The sequence below is a fragment of the Sebastes fasciatus genome, chromosome 8 (genome assembly GCF_043250625.1).
Source record: "Sebastes fasciatus isolate fSebFas1 chromosome 8, fSebFas1.pri, whole genome shotgun sequence".
Taxonomy (NCBI): domain Eukaryota; kingdom Metazoa; phylum Chordata; class Actinopteri; order Perciformes; family Sebastidae; genus Sebastes; species Sebastes fasciatus.
This window is the reverse complement of record NC_133802.1, coordinates 8,904,054-8,924,949: the sequence shown is the minus strand read 5'-3', so window position 1 is coordinate 8,924,949 and position 20,896 is coordinate 8,904,054. Positions and strand designations below refer to the sequence as shown.

At 39.6% G+C, this 20,896-nt stretch overlaps 2 protein-coding genes and 1 long non-coding RNA gene across 4 annotated transcripts; 2 read left to right on the top strand and 1 right to left on the bottom strand.

Moving 5' to 3' along the window:
* Nucleotides 1-4,082: 4,082 nt before the first annotated feature.
* On the top strand, nt 4,083-6,562 carry LOC141771953 (ninjurin-1-like; the record flags this gene model as incomplete). The annotated part of the gene is made up of 2 exons (XM_074642502.1): nt 4,083-4,186; nt 6,332-6,562. Coding segments are annotated over exons 1-2 (291 nt in total), but the record flags the coding sequence as incomplete, so codon positions are not given.
* A 12-nt stretch (nt 6,563-6,574) lies between these two features.
* Nucleotides 6,575-8,086, top strand: LOC141772307 (uncharacterized). The gene is made up of 2 exons (XR_012594881.1): nt 6,575-7,595; nt 7,679-8,086. It is a non-coding gene; the product is annotated as an uncharacterized LOC141772307 (long non-coding RNA).
* A 109-nt stretch (nt 8,087-8,195) lies between these two features.
* Nucleotides 8,196-17,248, bottom strand: emd (emerin). Of its 2 annotated transcripts, XM_074643141.1 has the most exons (7): nt 17,090-17,247; nt 15,284-15,362; nt 14,744-14,839; nt 10,209-10,240; nt 9,936-9,955; nt 9,117-9,176; nt 8,196-9,026 (listed from the first exon to the last, which is right to left on the bottom strand). In XM_074643141.1, the coding sequence occupies exons 2-7, from the start codon at nt 15,360-15,362 to the stop codon at nt 8,822-8,824; spliced, it is 492 nt and encodes a 163-aa protein (XP_074499242.1). In that variant the 5' UTR covers nt 17,090-17,247; the 3' UTR covers nt 8,196-8,821. The 2 variants fall into 2 exon arrangements, with proteins under 2 accessions (XP_074499242.1, XP_074499243.1); XM_074643142.1 differs by lacking the exon at nt 9,936-9,955 and having other exon boundaries at nt 10,189-10,240; nt 17,090-17,248.
* Between the last annotated feature and the right edge of the window lie 3,648 nt (nt 17,249-20,896).

Genomic DNA, 20,896 nt, shown 5'->3' with positions numbered 1-20,896 from the left:
ACTATATCAGCCCTAATGTTACTGCAGCAGAGGACAGAGGACAGAGGACAGGAAGATAGAGGGCAGAGGACAGGAGGGCAGAGGACAGGAAGATAGAGGGCAGAGGACAGGAGGGCAGAGGACAGGAGGGCAGAGGACAGGAGGGCAGAGGACAGGGGGACAGAGGACAGGGGGACAGAGGACAATAGGACAGAGAACAGAGGACAGGAGGGCAGAGGACAAGAAGACAGGTGGACAGGAGGACAGGAGGACAGAGGACAGGAGGACAGGAGGAAGGACTGATACTGACTGATGTCTGTGTTCTTCAGTCTTTATAAACTTCACTCAGTATTTTCATGTCAGGAATATGATTTATTTTATTAACATGTTAGATTGTTTCCAGTGAGATATTCAGGAGTTTATATGGTGACTTTGCTGTTGTAAACATTACTGTTGCTGCTCTAGAAACAACATTTAGCCCAGTTATATTTTAAATACAGTATATATATATATATATATATATATATATATATGTATAGCGAATATGCACACTTCAATATTTGATTATTTATCACAAGTCATATCGTCATCGCAATATTGAACAGTGTTATCACACATGGCAGATGTTCCTCATCTGGTGCAGCCCAGTGTGAGAGGCTGCTCCTCCAGTAGTGTGAGAGTTGTGTGGAAGAGTTTCAGTTCTCGTGCTCCTCTTTGACAAAAGGCAACAATAAGTAATATTCTTATTAGGAATAAATTTGCCTCCTGCGTGAACTGTGCATTGCTGAATATGGTAGAGCTACACTACTGTATTTTAACATCGGTCATATGGTGGTACTTGGTGAAAAGTTTGAGAACCACTGAACTATACGAATCACGCAGGAATGTATAGGAGCGCTACGTCAAACGGTTGTTGCTCACTTCTTCTACTTCTTCTACTTCTTCTTCTTCTTCTTCTTTTGATTTTATTGGCGGTTGGCAAACAGCTTTCGGGTGCATTACAATACATCCATGTTGCATTACCGCCACCTACTGATCTGGAGGGTGGACCGACACAAGACATAGAAATAAATAAATAAATAAAAAAATAAGACAAAAAAATAAATAAATAATAAGACAGAAAAATAAATAAATAAATAATAAGACAAAAAAATAAATAAATAAATAATAATCATCGCCATCATCATCATCATCATAAGAGATCATAATAATACCTCTTAAATTAGTCTCTAATCTGGAGATTTCACTGATATTTTGTTGTCCAATCTCTCTTAGTTCATTCACACTTTCCAATATTATGCTTTCCAGTCACATAGAGAGAACGGTTTAGACCAGTATGACCATTCCTCAATCTAGTTATAACCCTCTCCCCTTCTCCCTATTCCAACCTCCTGACCCTGTAACCACAACTGATGGCTTATTTTTAAAAGGATATCCTGCTTGACTTTCTTTATTCCATTTATTCTTAAACTCATTAATGCTGGACAATCTGATTCAATTACCACACTATCTCTGGCCTGACCCTCTCTATCTATTGCAAGGCAAAAACAGATGTATCATCGGTAAGTCTCTTCCCACACTCGTCATTAAACTCAAGGATTACCACCGCTACCTGTTTTAGGGTCTTTAGAACCATCTGTAAATAACCATAATTCCTTTTGGAAATTAATTCCTTACAATTTCTCCCACGTTCATCTCTTATCTATTCACGGAGGCTGAGATCTATCTCTGGTTTCCCTGTTCAGTGTAATCCTCACTCCTGCCTGTACACCTCCTTTCTCTTACTGCCCCTCTAATGCATTACCAGCTTCTGGCTCCTCAGGGCCTAGTTGGACCTCCTCCAAATCGCATACTTTTTCTTTTTACTTTCAGTACGTACTGCAGCTGCCCTTACAAAGTACGCACTGATGCATGCAGTATGCATACAATTGGGACATACTAGTTCGTTATAACATTGCACCTTGAACTTTGACCCTCTTCCTGGTATTTTTGGCATACTGCATTTGACACGCTATGCATTGGGACATTCTAAATCTGTTTCCTGGCATACTAAATAGTATGGTAGTATAGGTATTAGAACACACAGGTTTAGCGTTTATACCTAACCTCTCACGAGGAAGCCTGGTTGTCAAGTCTAATGGTCCACAATCCAAATTCTTATAAGTGAGGACAAAAAACAATGTCAAACCCAAATGCCGCTCTTGACTGTGATCTGTTTGTTACCAACAGGTGCTTCATTTGATCAAAGGCTCAAAGGTAACCAGCAAATTGCAAAAAACCTGCTAAAACTCTCGTGAGACTCGCTGCCCGACAACCTATCCGAACCTTAACCATTCGAGGTCAAGGCCTAAACTTAACCATCTTGCGAGAGTTTCCCAAATTGTGAAATTCCCTTCTCGTGATTCTGTATTACAAAGTCTATTCATCTGTTATACTTTCTTTTTGCAGCAGGCGTTTTGACTAGTCATAGCAAGAAAAGCACTGGTGAAATTAATTTCGTTCAGGATGGCTCAGTTCCAAGTGTCCCAGTAGGCCTTAAAGACCTGGAACTAGCTCACCTAAATGTTATCAATTACATCTTATATGTGAAATTCCTTATATTATCAAAACCTACTTGGCAATAAACTGGATTCTGATTCCATCAAAAGCAAAACAGGTGCATTTTAAAGCAATAAATATACATCCATGTAATTAATGATATTTCTTTTTTTAACAAACTGTAATATGTTTGAGCTCAAAAAGCTAAATTCCAAACCGTCAATAAAGTAATATTGATTCTGGCATATTTATGCAGGACTAAAAGGTTGAATAACTGGGAAACAATAGGCTAAATTCTTTTACACAATCGTAGATTTGATCCATCTCCTGCATTTCACTTCCTGTATCATTACAGTACAGTGATCTCTACTGGAAAATGTAAATAACTACTTGTAAAATGATACATTTACAAGTTTAACCAGTTAAAGTTTAACTTACTTCAGTAAATGTATTCCTATGAATGTAGGACTTTGTGAAGATAATTATGACATTTAATATGAAGTTGTGCTTTAACTTGACATATGGCATAGACCAAAGAATTCAGGAAGAGTTCTGCAGTTTTAGATCTACATGGGAATAGCCCAAAACCTATTGTTTTATGCCAGGACATTAGTAATGAAAGAAGTAGTGTTTGTAATTTTTTGGACTGTATTCTTATTAGTCTGTTATTGAAATATTATGTCAAACAACCTTTTATGATACTGAGTGAGTGTTTTTGTCGCGGAGACTGGATTTTGAACGTTTATATTCTGGGGAGAAACTGAAACCTTAAAACATGGGTGTCAAACATACGGCCCGAGGGCCAGAACCGGCCTGTCAAAGGGTCCAATCCGACCCACTGGATGACTTTGCAAAGTGTAAAAATGGCAGAGAAGTAATTACTTCAAATTTTTGAATAAAATGAATACAAAAAACATTCCTATTATGGATCCTACGTGCTGACGTAGCCTATGTGACACAACACTGTCAAGCATAGGCTACTGCTCATGCAGGAGCCACCGGTGGAAAATGAAAAGTGGACACAGAGTGTCGGGTTTTCCAAGAGAAATGGACCAGTTCCTATTTCTTCACAGAGGTTAATGGGAAGCCTGTGTGCTTGATGTGTTCACAGCACCTTTCAGTCCACAAAGAATATAATATTCAGCGCCACTATCAGACTCCTCATGGCAAAAAATACAAGAACTCGCAAGGGCAACTGAGAACAGAGAAGAAAAATTAATTGTTGGTAGGTTTGAGGAAACAGCAGTCTGATTATTGTCATAAGGTCAGCGAGACATCTCAGACTGTTCATCATCTGTTTTGTAAGAAAGAAAGAAAGAAAGGGAAATATTTGGATGTTTTTATAGCCCACTTCAGATCAAATTGGGATATATGCCCATGAACTAAAATGAGTTTGGCACCCCTGCGAGTGAAGTGAAAAGGTTGCACTGTAATTAAATTAAAGCAACTCTCAACAAGTTAAACTGAAAAGAGTGACACATAGTGGGAAGGATCTTTTGAAAGCCATCCCTATAACTGGAGGAGCTGCTTGACTTGTTCCAGTGAGCATCTCAGCACATACAGTATGCCCCAAATCTGCAGCTGCTGCGACGCTGTCGAAGAGGAGACAATGGTCATAGAGTTAAAGCCGGAGACAGAGAACTTATTTATGGATAAACTGGATGTGGAGGTAAGCAACACAGACTGACTAGTCCTCTTCATGTGAGGGTGGCTTTTAACTCACGATGAGAGTTGCCATTCTATATTATTGTCTTTTTAACACGTCTTTTGTGTTGTGTTTATGGGTTTTTCTACATTTTGATTGAACAGACATTTTGGTCAACTGATGTGCTTTATAAATACATTTGGATTAGATTAAATGCAACAGTGGCTGTAAAATAGCACCTGTGTGACTTTGTTCTGGATTTTTTCTCAGACCTAACTTATCCTCTCAACACTCGCAGGGAGGCCGAATGTTTACTTTTGAAGATGATCATCCCGTGTTCCTCTTACTGAACATAGCACTGAATTGACGAATCCTGTAGAAATGTGAATGTGATGCACACCTCTAAAAGCTGGTGGAGGTGTTTGGTAATAGATGGATGTCACTTACATCCTTTTCTTTGGCCTGGAGTTATCACGCTTATTGGACTAAAATATATATATTTATATAATGCAGTAGGTTTAGATAATCACAGATCAACTGGCCCGTGGCCCTCACATTTGGTCCCACAGTGGTTCCCAAACCTTTTTTGGCTTCTGACCCCTTAAAACAAAACAGTGTGGACTAGTGACCAATTGAACCAAAGAGTGATTTATTCCTCGTTTTGTTTGAATAAAAAAACACCTAGAATTATCCAGTAATTCTCAAACAAAAAAGAAAAGATTAAAAGTGTCGCGACCCCCAGGTTTGGAACCACTGTTGATTAATAATCTGTAATCTATCTACAGGAATGTCAGTGGTGAAATCAATGTTTCTTTCCATAGCCGTCGGCTGTGCATTGAGAGAGAGTTGCACCCAGGTGCAGGACCGGGCACATCCCTGAGAAACAGCCTGATGTGGTTGAAATAAACAAGACAGAACAACAGTTTACCCGTCCTCTGCTTTCAGTATCTGACACAATCTCAAATACCTCAGTTTCAGTTCACTCTCTCTGCACTTACATCTATCAGTTCATGTGACAAATTGTCAGGTTTCTTGAGTTGTAGAAAGAGAACGCTCTCTCTCTCTGCCAGGTGAGTAATCAAACACCTGCTCTAACACTCCTCTGACAACCTGAGTACATAGAGAGCATAGTAACAAAACACAGAACACCACTGTGTTTGAAACAGTGACGCATGGACTTGGAAGCATGTACAGAGAGCAATCTGACCTTTGACAGAGTCAAGTCAAGTCAAGTCAATTTTATTTGAATAGTAAAAAACTCACAAATCACAAATTTGCCTCAGGGGGCTTTACAATCTGTACAGGATAAAAGAAGAAGAAGAAAGGCACTTTATTGATCCCCAAGGGGAAATTACATTTTTTCACTCTGTTATTATACACAGTACATAGTACACACAAGTCCGAAATACACACACATGCACAAACAGGACCTACAGTATATAAATGCATTTATGGAGAGATGTCAGAGCGAGGGGGCGTTGGGGGTTTGGTGCCTTGCTCAAGGGCACCTCTGCAGTGCTCAAGAGGCAAACTGGCATCTCTTCAGCTACCAGTTCACACTCAGTACTTGGTCCATGTGGGGACTTGAACCCTCCGGTTCACAAGCCAAGTCCCTATGGACTAAGCTACTGCCGCCCCCAATACACGACACCCTCTGTCCTTTACAGTACGACCCTCTCATCGGATAAGGAAAAACTTAACCAAAAAAAAAAACTTTTAACAGGGAAGAAAGAAAAAATGGAAGAAAACCTCAGGAAGAGCAACAGATGAGGGATCCTCCGTCCAGGATGGACAGACGCACAATAGATGTGTGTACAGAATAACAACATAGAGAGAGAGAACAAAGGAATAACACTGTTAATCATTTTATCCTTTACTGTCAAAGGTGGATCTTTTTATTTTAGGATTGATTTTAAGATTTCATTGTTTACCTACAAATCATGAAATGGGCTAAGAGTTGCCATTCTATATTATTGTCCTTTAAACACGTCTTTTGTGTTGTTTTTTTTGGTTTTGCTACATTTTGATTGAACATACATTTTGGTCAACTGATGTGCTTTATAAATACATTTGGATTAGATTAGATGCAACAGTGGCTGTAAAATAGCACCTGTGTGACTTTGTTCTGGATTTTTTCTCAGACCTAACTTATCCTCTCAACACTCTCAGGAAAAGCCTAAAAACAGGGGAAAGCGCATGAACATGAATCACTACGCCACTAAGAAGAGTGTGGCTCAGAGCATGCTGGACGTCGCCTTGCTGATGGCCAACTCGTCCCAGCTGAAGACCGTTCTCTATGTGGGGCCTCAATACCGTTTCTACATCCCCCTCCTTGTCCTGCTGTCTCTGTCCATCACGCTGCAGATCATAGTGGGGCTGCTGCTCCTCTTAATCGGCAAGTCACTCAGACATTTTGTAACTCCATTGATATCATTCCTCCTCCGCCATCTTTCTTGCACATTCAATACAAGCCGTTGTAAGAGCTTGTCAGTCTTACTGTATATTTAGTAGTCAAATCAAACACTAAACTCTTCTGTGATTTGAATATTCTTTCTCGTAATATGAATACTTATTTGACATCTATTCATCTACAAGCAGTGTTTTGGTATAGGTAATGTCCGAGGACATTTGCCCTCGTTGCTTTAGAGTCTTGTGTAAAAGGTGGTTGAGGTTAATGTCAGGGTAAGTCTCCAGGGGATGAATCAAAGTCATTGCAAGATACAAAATCATATTTGTTGATTGGTTTTGCACTCTTGTGTTTCTTGACTAAGGATAAGGATATATATATAACTATAATGAAATATTAACAATGGTTTATGGTTTGCATTTAACTAGAAATACTGTCAGTTTGACTGTGAATCAAACAAATCCCCCAATTGATTGACTTAGTTTTTTTCTGCAACAGGATTTTCTCTCTACTTTATTTTATTCTGTTTACTACTTGTTGCTGAGGAGAGGTTAGCAGCTTTCATGTGAATGTGACAGCAGGCACAACGGAGTGATGGAGAGAGAGAAAGAAAGGAGGAGGAGAAAGAGGAAGGGGTAGAGGTGGAAGTGGTGGTGGGAGAAAACTGAGGAGGTCAAAAGGAGGAAAAATAAATGAGGGGAAAATTATGAGGAGTAAAGACAAGAGGCAAAAAAGAGAGAGGAGAGGAGAGGCAGTCATGGCATCCTCTCAGCTGTTTGCTCGGTACAACATTTGATGTGAGTTGAGGTTTTCCCTTTTCCCTTTTCCTCTCTTCAACTTTTTAATGAAGCTAATTTAGTTTCTGCTGTTGTGCCATTGTGTGCCCGCAGGGACGTATGATCTGAACGAGGAGGAGAAACACAAAAGGCTGAACATAATGAACAATGCAGTGACACTGTTTGTCTTCTTCATCGTCCTCATCAACATCTTCATCACAGCGCTTGGATTTGAGGGACATGTACTCAGGTAGGCCACTACAGAACATACAGTAGACTCTCTGACTCACTGTTGTAAACTCTTGTGACCTTCTTCATGTTTTTCCTTCCCAGTTCATTCGTGGCACCTGGGATGTCGATAAAAGAGCCTACGCCTTCCTTTCCTCCCTGGGACAGTAACACGACTGGACTAACACTCCCGGGACCAAAATAAGACTTTCCTTGTTCACCCGTTATGTCAAAGCCTTGAAATCTAATAAAGGCCTTTTCAGTACTTCTGTATCAGCTAACTGTTCAAATTACAACTCAGATCACTCGGGATCACTTCTGTACATTACCACTGCCTCATCTTCCTTCTACAGATGCCAACAGACTCAGTGTACTTTTCTTTTGCCAAACTACTCGAAGCTTCTATCTTGTAAATATAACAGTGCTTTATATTGTTTCTGTTCAAATGTTAGATTGAAGGAATTAAGCTTAAGTTTTGTACCTAAATAAATGAATTCATTACTTAGTATTTGACAGTATTGTATGTTTTGAAACATGTCTCCTATTCTGTTAGTAACTCTCACTTTCAGCATCATTAACATCGCAACATGCAGAAAGTTCAAACACTCAGTCTCTGAGGAGCTGGGGACCTGATTGATTTTATTCATCAAAACATTTAGACAACATCCTTTGGCTTTTAGATTAGATGAGATGAGGACAGCTTGGAAATATGAAAGATGGCCTCAGTTCATAATGACATCATGTATATCTCACACATAAGAAGAAATCACATATGTGACAGAACTGCTGCATACAACAGATCAAACACACAAAACTGCATAGATAGAAAACATAGTGCAAAAGCAGCAGCAAGAAGATTTTAGACACCTAAAAAAATCAATATCAATTTAAGTGTACGTTATATTTAGAATATTTTACGATGGTAAACTGAACTGAAAGTAAAACTTATCGTTACTGTTTTTGTCAACGGAGTCTGGCTGCTTTGAAGAGAGCATAGATAAGTTTCACGTTCAGTTAATTTCCCCGTTAGAAAGTGCTGTCTGACGGCAAGATAAAGTGGTGAAAATATAAAATGGGGAAACACTGATGATACAGAGGAATACGACATATCAGGCTTTGGATATTTTGTCTGGTTTTGTTCATTTCACTGATTTGGCGACAATAAGAAATATAGAATATAACCAGCCTTAAAAAGTTTATGGAATGTGGTCAAACTAGAAAACCCTGACATCCTCACAATAAATCAGATCATTGAACTTTAGCAGGATCTCCTTCATTGATCACCAGATGACAGTAGGCGTAGTAGAGGACAGCTGCAAACGCAGCTAACAGCAGCAGCAGCCGGATCCCCTTCCACACGCTGCCTCCAGACTTTCTGGCCGGCTCCCTGGATCGTACCGCGGATCGTACTGCGCTGTGATTGGCTGTTCTGTTAGTGACGTGGACAGGGGGCCTGAAGCACAGGAGGGAAGATGATAATTAGACCAGGTGATGAACTCACTTGCTCAAACACACACACCACTAGTTTATACTACACACTCACTCTGTCTCTTGGTCCGACTCTTCTTCTTCATCTGGCTCAAAGTTGCCTCTTCGTTTCACTCTGGATGGAGGAATACTTTACAATTAAATACCAATATGAGGCATTTACACAAAGTAACCAACACTGCTGTGAGTACCAATGTGCAGTATATCCCCAGTGTTGGAAAGTAGCACTGTACAACATTAAGGTACTTGTACTTTACTTAAGTATTTTCATTTTATACTTCTTGCCAGTCCACTACAATTCAAAGGGACATTTGGGGCGTAGTTACTAGTTATGTTGCAGGTTATTTTGCAGAAAGTGCAGTAAACATATTCCATATTTTCAGCTGTGATTCTTTTCTTCCATTTTACCTTCACAAAACTTCTGCGCGGTCCTTTAATAAATAAGGACAAACGCAGTTTGACTGTTTAACGTCTAAAAAAGGGATGCAAGTCCTCAGTAAATATCTTCTTAGTCGTGATACATATAGTCTTGATATATACAGTATATTGCCTTATTCTTTTGTGCTTTGAACTAAAGGCATCCATTTTTTAAAAAATAAGTTGAAAGATGGTAAATGGACTTGCATTTATAAAGCCCTTTTCTAGTCTTCAAGGTGTCAACCTGCTCATCAGAATCTAATCTAAATACTCATTCACACACCGAATGAAGTAATTTGGGGTTAAGTGTCTTGCTCAAGGACAATTTGACAGGTGACCAGGGATCGAGCCGCCAACCGTCAGATTTTTGCCAGCTCACAGGTTAATCAGCATAATCTTCCATCAACATAGTTTATATGCTTTGTGCTTTTTCCATGCGTGTTAATATTGTACTCACATGTCCGCCTCTTGTCTAACCTGTGGAAATGAAAGCAGGATAGTTTGTCAGATTATTGGCAGTCACAGAGCACAGAGAGGGATACAGAGGAACACAGAGGGACACAGAGGGATACAGAGGAACACAGAGGAACACAGAGGAACACAGAGGAACACAGAGGAACACAGAGGAACACAGAGGGACACAGAGGGACACAGAGGGATACAGAGGAACACAGAGGGACACAGGAAACACAGAGGGACACAGGAAACACAGAGGCCAATCAGGACTCACCGGACTGTATGTGATGTAGGTAATCTCCTCCGCTGTAAAGAAAAAAAAGACATATTGGCACATTTTGGACCTCGTTGACATAAACATTTAGTGACTCTACTGTCTAAACAGTAGCACTAAACACAGCAGAAACTTGAACATCTTGTAAATATTCACTGTGCAATAATGATATGAGTCGTGCAATACCTGCAGAATGTGAATGTCTTGTGTGTGGTATGTGTGTTTCTATTATTATTATTAATTTTTTTATAGTTTTAGAGGCACGTTATTGTTTATGTTTCTTGCACTTTTTAAGGATTGCATTTAAATTTCGTTGTACTTGTACAATGACAATAAAGATATATTATATTCTATTCTATTAGAGCTGCAGTTGCTAACTTTGAGCAAATGTGATAGAAAGTTATTTCTATAAAACTGTCCTTATAGCCTGACAGTAGTGCATGAGACATATTTTTGGTGTACTGTTTAGCTATAAAATGAGAAAGTTTGCTCCGGCTGGTGGACGGTGCTTGCGTTTGACTCAACTGTTTTCAACATGGCTGGCGGGTCATAACATTTTAGCCATTAGGAGCACTAGGAGGAGGCAGTGAGACGTATTTTTCACAGATTATCGGTCTCATGCACTACTGTCAGGATATAGTGATACATATAAAAATAACTTTTTATCATATTTGCTCAAGGTTAAGAACTGCAGCTTTAATTTTTAAGAATATGATAAGCCGACGACAATATGAATGAAGTGTTTACAGAGAATGAACACCAGATGGCAGGTCTGACAGGGAAAGCTTCCGCTGTTGAGGTTTGTGGTTCACATTTACATACTAGTAGCCTGTAATTAGGTCTGATTTACGACTGTTATGTAAGAACAGCTCTTCTATTGTTTGTGATGTTTGACGCTTCAGAGGAGTGCAGGGTGAGATTTCACCGTTCACAAATATGGGCGACACAATAAGGAAGAGGAGTGTATTCAGCGTGGGAGTAAATATTACTCTTATTTCAGCAGACAGCACCAACTCAGGCATCAAATCAAATACTAAGGCTGAATGAACGATGGGGAAACATAATCTATTTGCATTTTTTTTAGACCAGTATTGGGATTTCAATTCAGTATGCATTTTCTTTTTTTTTAAGTTCCATATCTTCTTTATTATTCACTATACAATAAATCATTCTATAGTATGACCAATATAACATTAGATAAAGTCCACATATACACTGCTGTTTCATGTAGGCCAGGCCTACATGTTTATGATGAAATGAGATTGAATTGATAAATAACATTTCTTTATTACCTCCGCCAAGGCCACAGGCCTTGGGCCAGGGAGGTTATGTTTTCACCAGCGTTGGTTTGTTTGTCTGTTAGCAGGATTACTCCAAAGTCCGTGATGGATTTGAATGAAATTCTTTGGAGGGGTGGAGTGTGGCACAATGAACAATCCATTAGAGTTTGGTGGCGATCCGGATCATGATCCGGATTCAGGAATTATTTTAAGAATTCCGATCAGCCTGAGCATTAAGACCACAGGGTATAACACATGCGTGGGTGAAGGGATGAGCGACAACGTAGTGTGACGTTTTACAGACATTACAAGGCTGCTGAATGAGAGAGGCATCCGCCGATACGTTACAAGGAAACACACCGTGTTAATAATAAAGCCGACCACCTCACGGTACTGCCAGCTGTGAGCTGTGATCTGTTTTTAAAGTCAGGCACCTTGGCGGAGGTCTGCGCTCTCCGAGTGCCATTCTAGTTTAGCTATTGCATTCACAGTAGAATATTATAACGTGTAACCTCAAGCCTGATAAACATGTAATATAATCATCATGGCGTAACTTTTTAATAAAATCTGAAAAAAGAACAACAGGCCCGGTGTGAACATTAATATATGAAAAATAAAGCTTACTGATCTCCAGTCAGTTACAGTATTGTAATAATCACACTGACTATGGCTCTACCACTCCAAACATATCGGATCCCCGGCTCCTCCGGTCCGCATGTTGAAGTGTCCTTGAGCAAGATACTGAACCCCAAACTGCTCCCGAGTGCTGAGCCATCGGTGTGTGAATGAGTATTTAGATTAGATCCTGATGGGCAGGTTGGCACCTTGCATGGCAGCCTCTGATATCAGTGTATGAATGTGTGTGTGAATGGGTGAATGTTGACATGCAGTGTAAAGAGCTTTGAGTGGTCGGAAGACTAAAAAGGCGCTATATAAAGTTTATTTGCCGTTCACCATCACTCAGAGGAACCAGAATGAGTTTTGAAGTTGTTTGGGGAGCAGAGCTTTGGATGAAATAATAGGCTAACAAGCGTTAATCTCATTAATGAAAACTATGACGAAATATGTTCATCAGCAACCTTTTTTCTATGACTAAGACGAGACGGCACCAACGTCATTAAACACTAACGGTGACGATATCAAACATGCAATATCTTTGACAAAAAAAAGACCAGACTAAAATGAAGTTTAAAAAGTAAAAACATTACCAAAATCTCTTTATTTTCATCACCTTTCACCTTCTCTTCCCCTCTCTCTGTCACTCTCTCTCTGCGTCAAACATACACTCATGCACACACACACTCACACACATACAAACCTACACACACCGACGCACACACATAAACACATTGGTACCAACTATGTCATACTAGCTTGTCATGAAGGAGGTTAAATAACGCTCCAAATGTACGCTAAATTTTGGCGAGGAAAAACTGTCATGGCCATTTTCAAAGGGGTCCCTTGACGTCTGACCTCCAGATATATGAATGTAAATGGGTTCTATGGGTACCCACGAGTCTCCCCTTTACAGACAGGCCCACTTTATGATAATCACATGCAGTTTGGGGGCAAGTCAGTCAAGTCAGCACACTGACAGCTGTTGTTGCCTGTTGGGCTGCAGTTTGCCATGTTATTATTTGAGCATATTTTGTACGCTAAATGCAGTACCTGTGAGGGTTTCTGGACAGTACTTGTTATTGTTTTGTGTTGTTAATTGATTTCCAATAATAAATATATACATACATTTGCATAAAGCAGCATATTTGCCCACTCCCATGTTGATAAGAGTATTAAATACCTGACAAATCTCCCTTTAAGGTACATTTTGAACAGATAAAAAATGTGATTAATCATGGACAATCATGCAATTGATCGTGATTAAAAATCCGAATCAATTGACAGCCCCTAGTTTTTTTTCCTAGGTTCGAAAGAGGATCAAAATTCATGGCCTGTTAAAATGTAGGAGGATATGTAAGATAGCAGTAAATGACATTCTATTTCATTTGGTGTGCTCATTGGTGTGTATGCTTGCTCTTAGGTAAGTTGTGATGTCAGCAGTAACGTATCTTACATGAATGTTTTGTTTTTTTATTTTGTTTGGTGTTGATGCCTGCTCTCTGTTCAGCTCACCCTATACTTACTGTACCTGTGCATGTGGTAGGTTCCAGTTAGTGATAATGTCTAAGTGTCTTCAGAAGACCTGCGTCCAATCCAGAGAAACAGCTTAACAACCTGCTTTTCCTGCACATCTACAAAGACCTGACTGGTGACTTTTGTTATGAGAGTGATATAAGCCTAGGGGACTAAACCTGGCTCTGCTGCAGTGCTGTCTATTTGTGTGTTAGCGGGCATGTAAAGACTCCATTTTTTTTACAGGCCAAGAATTTAGATTCTCTTTCAAACCTTATTATATTTATATAACCTTATCCAGTGTAACAGTTCTCAGAGTGAAAACCATGACGGGTCTCTATCAACAGGAGCCACAACGCTCCTTTTGAGTCGGCACCTCTTTGTCCTTAAACCTGCATCAGGCAGTATATTTTTGGCATCATTGGGTAAAAATTCCATAATAACCTTTCAGCATATTGTAATTCAAGTGTTCTGAGAGAAAACTAGACTTCTCATGCACCTCCTCATGGCTCTGTTTTCAGGCTTTAACAAATCTAGCCTGTGACGGGAGACTTTGACCAATCACAGGTCATTTCAGAGAGAGAGAGCGTTCCTATTGGCTGTGCTTTGAGTTTGTGAGTGATTGACAGCCGGCTCTCATAGACGGCAGATGGACAGCAGACCTCAGATCAGCTCTGACTGCTTGTTTTCCTCCGGTCTGTGAAATCTTGCAGATGCCGTTAGGAGGCCCGGAGGACACAGAGGCACATGATTTTTTTCAGGTGACCTGTTTTTATGTACTACTGTCACGATATAGCGACCGTTTTATAAAAATAACTTTTTTTGAATAATATCTCGCCTAGTACAGCTTTGATTTCTAATCTAAGAACATGTGGGAAGTCCTTCTTACCATATTTTAGTTGTACAAAAACAGTAGGCTAGGCTTAGATTGAAAGGACGTTGATGTGAAAAAGTTCATTAGCCTATTACTTCACCTAAAGCTGAATACACGTCGCATACACGTCAAAACTCATCCCGCTGGGTGGTGGTGGTGCTACAAGGACATTTATTGACCCACCACATGACCACTGAACCAAGTGACACGCAGCCTCTGCAGGCCAGCAGACTGAGTGGAGAGCCTCCTACCTTCCTCTCTGTAGTAGGTCTTATCAGACGAGGGTTCCACCGGAGCGTTCTCCATGGCCACTTCAAGCTTCTTCTCATACAGCTTTCGAGTAGAGTCTGTGTTCACACAAACACATCAACATCCTGACCACAGTTAACAAAAAATATACACAAAATATGACTTGTCTGCATCATCCAAGTGTTGGAGGGAATTTGGAGAAATCTTATTAAATGTTGTATCATCATGTAAAATGTTAAAATGAATACTGTTCAAATGAATTGATGTATGGGGTTTGGTTCCATTTGATCCCATTCTATTCTCTTATTTATTATATATTATTAAGGTAATAAAACAGAGGAAGATATGCAGCAGCATTGCTTTGAAACATGATGGCTGTGCAATGTACAATGAAATCATGGAGGCATTTTTTTTCTCCATTACAATTATCTTAATTTCCACAGTTCTCAGTCTGACACCTACAACTATTTGAACATGAAGAGGAGTTATGAGCCCAGTCACGACAAAATGAACAAAGTAATAAATGTGTTGACTTTTCTTACCGACTATGGGTCCATGTTTGATGCCGTACTCAGTGAGGAGCTTACTGATCTCCTCATCACTTCTCTCACTCAAAGACATCTGCAGAGAGATACAAAGATAAACAGATAGGTATCAGATACATAGATAAATAGATAGATAAATAGATAGATTGATAGATGGATAGATGGATAGATGGATAGAATGTTAGATACACTGTGGTGGCTCCGTCTGAATAAAAGACGTACACTTAATTGGTATCAATTTATTTTTAAATTTGTTAACTTCAACTATCCTTTTTGCCTTAAACCATTCTTTGTTCCTTACGTACCAAATGACTCTTTAAGAAGCTCAGATCAGTTTCTCTTTATGGTTCCCTTTATATCTAAGGAAGTAGGCAAAAAAGCTTTTTATGTTTAGGGCTCCCTATGACTGGAATATGTTACCTATAAATATCCCTTCTCTGTTATTTTGTATTTTTAAAAATGTTTTATTTTCTCACCTTAAAACAAATCGTCTGTTTTCAGTCATGCTATCACTGTTCCACTCCTTTACTTAGTTTCTTCACTTCACTATAACTCCAGCTTGACTCTGTGATTGTGTCCAATCTAATGCTGTAACAAAATCTTTTTTATTATTATTATTATTTTATTTTACTGACATCTTTATTTATTTATTTTTGTTTCTGTTTTATTTTGTTTTTTAATTTTTGTTTCTGTTTTGTTGTGTTGTGTTGTTGTTTTTCGGTTGTGTTTTTTTTTTTATCAGTTTGTGTGTAGTCTGTTCAGTTTCTGTCCTGATATTTGTATGTTTATTTGTTTGTTTATTTATTTTTGCACAATTTAAGACTACACAACATAAAAAAATAAATGAATAATATACAGTGCAGGAAGAGGCAAAAAAAACACTTGGTTTATCTGAAGCCTCCACCTAGAGACAAGATTAATATAAAGAAATAATATGACTACATAATAGTGATAACAAACAATTAGGACAAGATATATATAATAACAACAATAACAATACAGTAAATATATACAAAAATACAAGTGTGTGTGTGTGTGTGTGTTGTGTGGAAGTGTATGGTTAAGGTTTGTGAGGAGGATATTGATTTAATTATCTATAAAGACTTCTGGGTAATTGTAACCAAACAACATTGTGAGTGGGAAAAAATAAAAAACATAAAAACAGATACATGGAGAAAAACAATTACAAAACAGCAATTAAATGACCCTTTAAGCGACTTTTGAAACATTTAATATAATATAATAAACTTCTTTCATGGACAGATAGATAGATGGATAAACAGATAGATAGATAGATGGATAAACAGATAGACAGACAGACAGACAGACAGACAGACAGACAGATAGATAGACAGATAGATAGATAGATAGATAGACAGATAGATAGATAGATAGATAGATAGATAGATAGATAGACAGATAGATAAATAGATGGTAACATTAACAGCCTGCAGAGGGAGAAAAGGGAGGAGACTAGTAAAGTCTTCTGCCCGCCAGACTGATCCAGCAGGAAAACGTCAAAGAAAAGTAGCTACAGTAGCTGGTTGGTAGTTTCAGCAAAACTGTAAAGTCAAAGCAAATAATTCCACGCTATAAGTCCCATGTTATGTTACATGTTACAACACATGTATTATATATTCATAAAGCCATAATAAAGCCTGCTGGTAAACTGGGAGCAGAGTAACGATCTAACTTCGCGGCTTTTTTTTTTAATCTCGCGCGAGCAACACACGCAATCGATTAAAGAAAAGAGGAAATGATCGATTAGCCGGTCTGAAGTTGAAAGAAGATTATTTCATTTACCTTTGAAAAAGACACACACGAGTCCGGGGCTGAAAGCAGGACGAGGCAGAGCAGAGCAGGCTGGAGCAGCAGAGTGGGTGTAACCTCTGGTTACATCCGGGCGACGCGACTTGGCACACCTACAAGAAACACCTACTGATAGTACTAGTAGGATACTAGGAGCCCAACGCTACTCACACAGGTTAAATAGTGCTCTGATGGATGGATGCCATTTAGCTGCTTCAGTTACAATCTGTACAGGATAGGACACCCTCTGTCCTTTACAGGGCGACCCTCTCATCAGATAAGGAAAAACTTAACCAAAAAAAAACACTTTTAACAGGGAAACAAATGGAAGAAACCTCAGGAAGAGCAACAGAGGAGGGATCCTCCTTCCAGGATGGACAGACGTGCAATAGATGTTGTGTGTACAGGGTAACAATATAATGAAAATATAACATAGACAATCCATATGACAAAAAAGTAATACATATAATGTGAACATATGTGAGAAGGTGGATCCAGGAGGATGTCAAGCAGCTTCCCGGCGTCGCCAAACAGATAGAGCCAGAGCAACACGACCTCATCTCCACGCCAAACAGGTAGAGCCAGAGCAACACGACCTCCTCTCCACGCCAGATAGATAGCGCCAGAGCAACACGACCTCATCTCCACGCCAAACAGGTAGAGCCAGAGCAACACGACCTCATCTCCACGCCAAACAGATAGAGCCAGAGCAACACGACCTCATCTCCACGCCAAACAGGTAGAGCCAGAGCAACACGACCTCATCTCCACGCCAGATAGATAGCGCTAGAGCAACACGACCTCCTCTCCATGTCAAACAGGTAGAGCCAGAGCGACACAACCTCCTCTCCACACCAGATAGATAGAACCAGAGCAAACACAACCTCCTCTCCATGCCAAACGGGTAGAGCCAGAGCAACACGACCTCCTCTCCACGCCAACAGGTAGAGCCAGAGCAACACAACCTCCTCTCCACGCCAAACATGTAGAGCCAGAGCAACACGACCTCCTCTCCACACCAGATAGATAGAGTCAGAGCAACACGACCTCCTCTCCACGCCAGATAGAGCCAGAGCAACACGACCTCCTCTCCACGCCAGATAGATAGAGCCAGAGCAACACGACCTCCTCTCCATGCCAGATAGATAGAACCATAGCCAATGCAATTGGTGGCACACTTTCCCTACTGTGACAAGTGAGAAAGGCCTTCAGGACAGCATCTGTAAAGTTAATGGTACCGCTATGAAGTCCCGCATGTACGAAGAAAATCTGCCTTTGGATGCCCCGTAGATAAAACATGATAAATGCCATGAATGCCCTTTATTGTGCATGGCCTAAAGTGCAGGTAAACATGATGTGCCCTCTACAGTGCCCTTCCTGCCCCAGGGGCGTTTCTAGGACCTGAGGACATTGGGGGCAAATGCTGCGTTTGAAACAACTCAAACATTTCTGAACTCCCGCTAGAAAAAGTGCACTCAAAGTCAGAGTTTGAGCAGCTAATCCATCTACCCTACCTGTCTAGAAGCGCACATTGTAAGTGGTAGGCCTAAACCATCAACTAAAGGGCAACATAAAGTGTATTTGCATGTATTTAAGTAAAATAATACATACTATCATATAGTAAAACCTGTTCTGCCTGTAAGTTGATGTCAAAATATGTCATCAAATGTTCAAAATGCCAGAAAAAGCCATGGTTTTTGTGTACGTTTGGCATCGGGCAACGTTTGGAGGTTGGAAGTTGGAAATTTCAACTAGGAAAATTCCGACTTCTGAGTTGTCTGGAGCATTAGCCCGGACCTAGGAGGGATCCTCTCCCAGGATATTTTTTTAGATAAACTCTATTTTTATGTTTTTTATGCACTCTGGCACCCAGTTACATTAAAAGTGTGTCTTAATCATTTAAATTGTTTAATGTGTAGACCTACCTCAAAAACTGTTCCAGATTTATTATGGATTTTGATGTTAAAAATATTATTAGTTGTTTAGTAATTAGTAGGCCTATAAGTATTGAGTAGAAAAAGAATACTTCACAGCCTGAGTCCGCCACCGCATCAGACTCAGTGGCGTTTTTAGGTAGACAACAAATGGTGGGGCAACAACAACTCTGGACAGAAGCAAAAGCAGATAATTACATTACATTTCCCACAAAGTTTAACATCACGTCTGTTCTCCTCAAGTTGCTATATACTGCTCAATTCCCCGTTTGTGTGCGCTATGTTTGCTCTGCTGAGTAAAAGCCCAGTTTTACTGCGTTGTCCTGCTGCTTTCAGATCTGCTGCAATCTCTTTTAAATCTGATTATTTTTACCAGCAGTTTGGTTTATAACAACATCCTGCAGCTGGAGGGCACCGAGGTGTTTAATCTCAGGTTTATTGTTTATGGTTACCACAGATACTATCTTCTTTACCAGCTAACTTCTGCCAACTACGAGCAAATGATGACAACAGTAGACTACTTGGCAAAGGGCCAATCAAATTACAGTGGGGCACCAGAAAATCAGCCCCACTTGGCATAATTTTTGTGGCATCCACTTTCATTGCCAGCGGCTTTGGACATGCGTATTGTTGTCTTCCCACACTCCGGGCCATTGACATTGTGAGGGTGGAGTTATTCCCCACTAGCGGCCTCTTGTGCCAAGTACAATTAAAACAACATTTTTGAAACTATTCTATCCAGCCACTGACCTTGAAATTGTAGGATAATGATAAATAACAGCAACAACCAAGTTTTCCAGAATTATATTCATTTCTAAGTTACTCAGTACCATTACAACCACACTTTTTTTCCCCCCTGCTGCTAGCAGGTGAATCTTTGCCACTTGCTCCAAATGACCCGTCGTCTCTAATCAGACTTACAGTATGTGCCATAACCACACGAATCCTCATGGTAGGCTCTACTGGAACGCTCACTTAGAAAAGACTAATTGGAAATGATTAAGGTTGTTTAATAACAGATATTTTAAAATGATATACTTAGAAAATGACATTTCTGAATCCTGTGGATATGGCTATACCGTCATAAAAATGTATTTATTTCATAAATGTTTTCACGTGAAACATTTTGGGATCGTGGTGGAACATGTATTTGAGATTTTTTATTATTATATTCTTTTATAAAAAAAACAAACACTAGTTTAAGAATCAGATGAGACTTTGAAGTTCTACAAAAAATAAAAGAAAGCCATCAGGACTATGATCATATACTGTACAATGTCTGTTTTTGACTTATATATTTATGCTCTTCTGTTATTTTCTGCTCTTCTTGTGTTATCCTTGATAGTTTTGCATGTGTGTCTACAAACCAAAGTTGGAGATAATAATACTACTAGCTTGCTACTCCAACAAGTGCTACGACTAAATTGGATGATGACAAAGATCCTCATTCATTGACAATTAATTTGAAATCTCAAATCACTGTACATCAAGCTGGTCTCAATTCATAATAAACAAATGGCTTCATAAAAAAAAGGTCGACCTGTTGTTCAAAGCTTTGCATAAACCCAATGAAGTCTTTCCATGAGATTCCCTCTCCTGCAGCGCCCTCTAGAGGTAGAGAGTGAGGCAGGCCTAATAAGGAGTTGGACTTTTCCAGGAAGGGCGTTGGCTGCATGTAGTAATGTAGTACTTTGTAATCTACACATTTTCCACTAACTGGAAACTTCTGTGGATATACACTTACTGCCAATCCGTGCATGAGAATAACCTGCACATTTAGATAAAAACACTGCGACAAGTAATTTCATAGTTTTTAAGACTTTTAAGGCTCGGTACACAACAAAGGCCCACTATGAGTCCTTGTTGT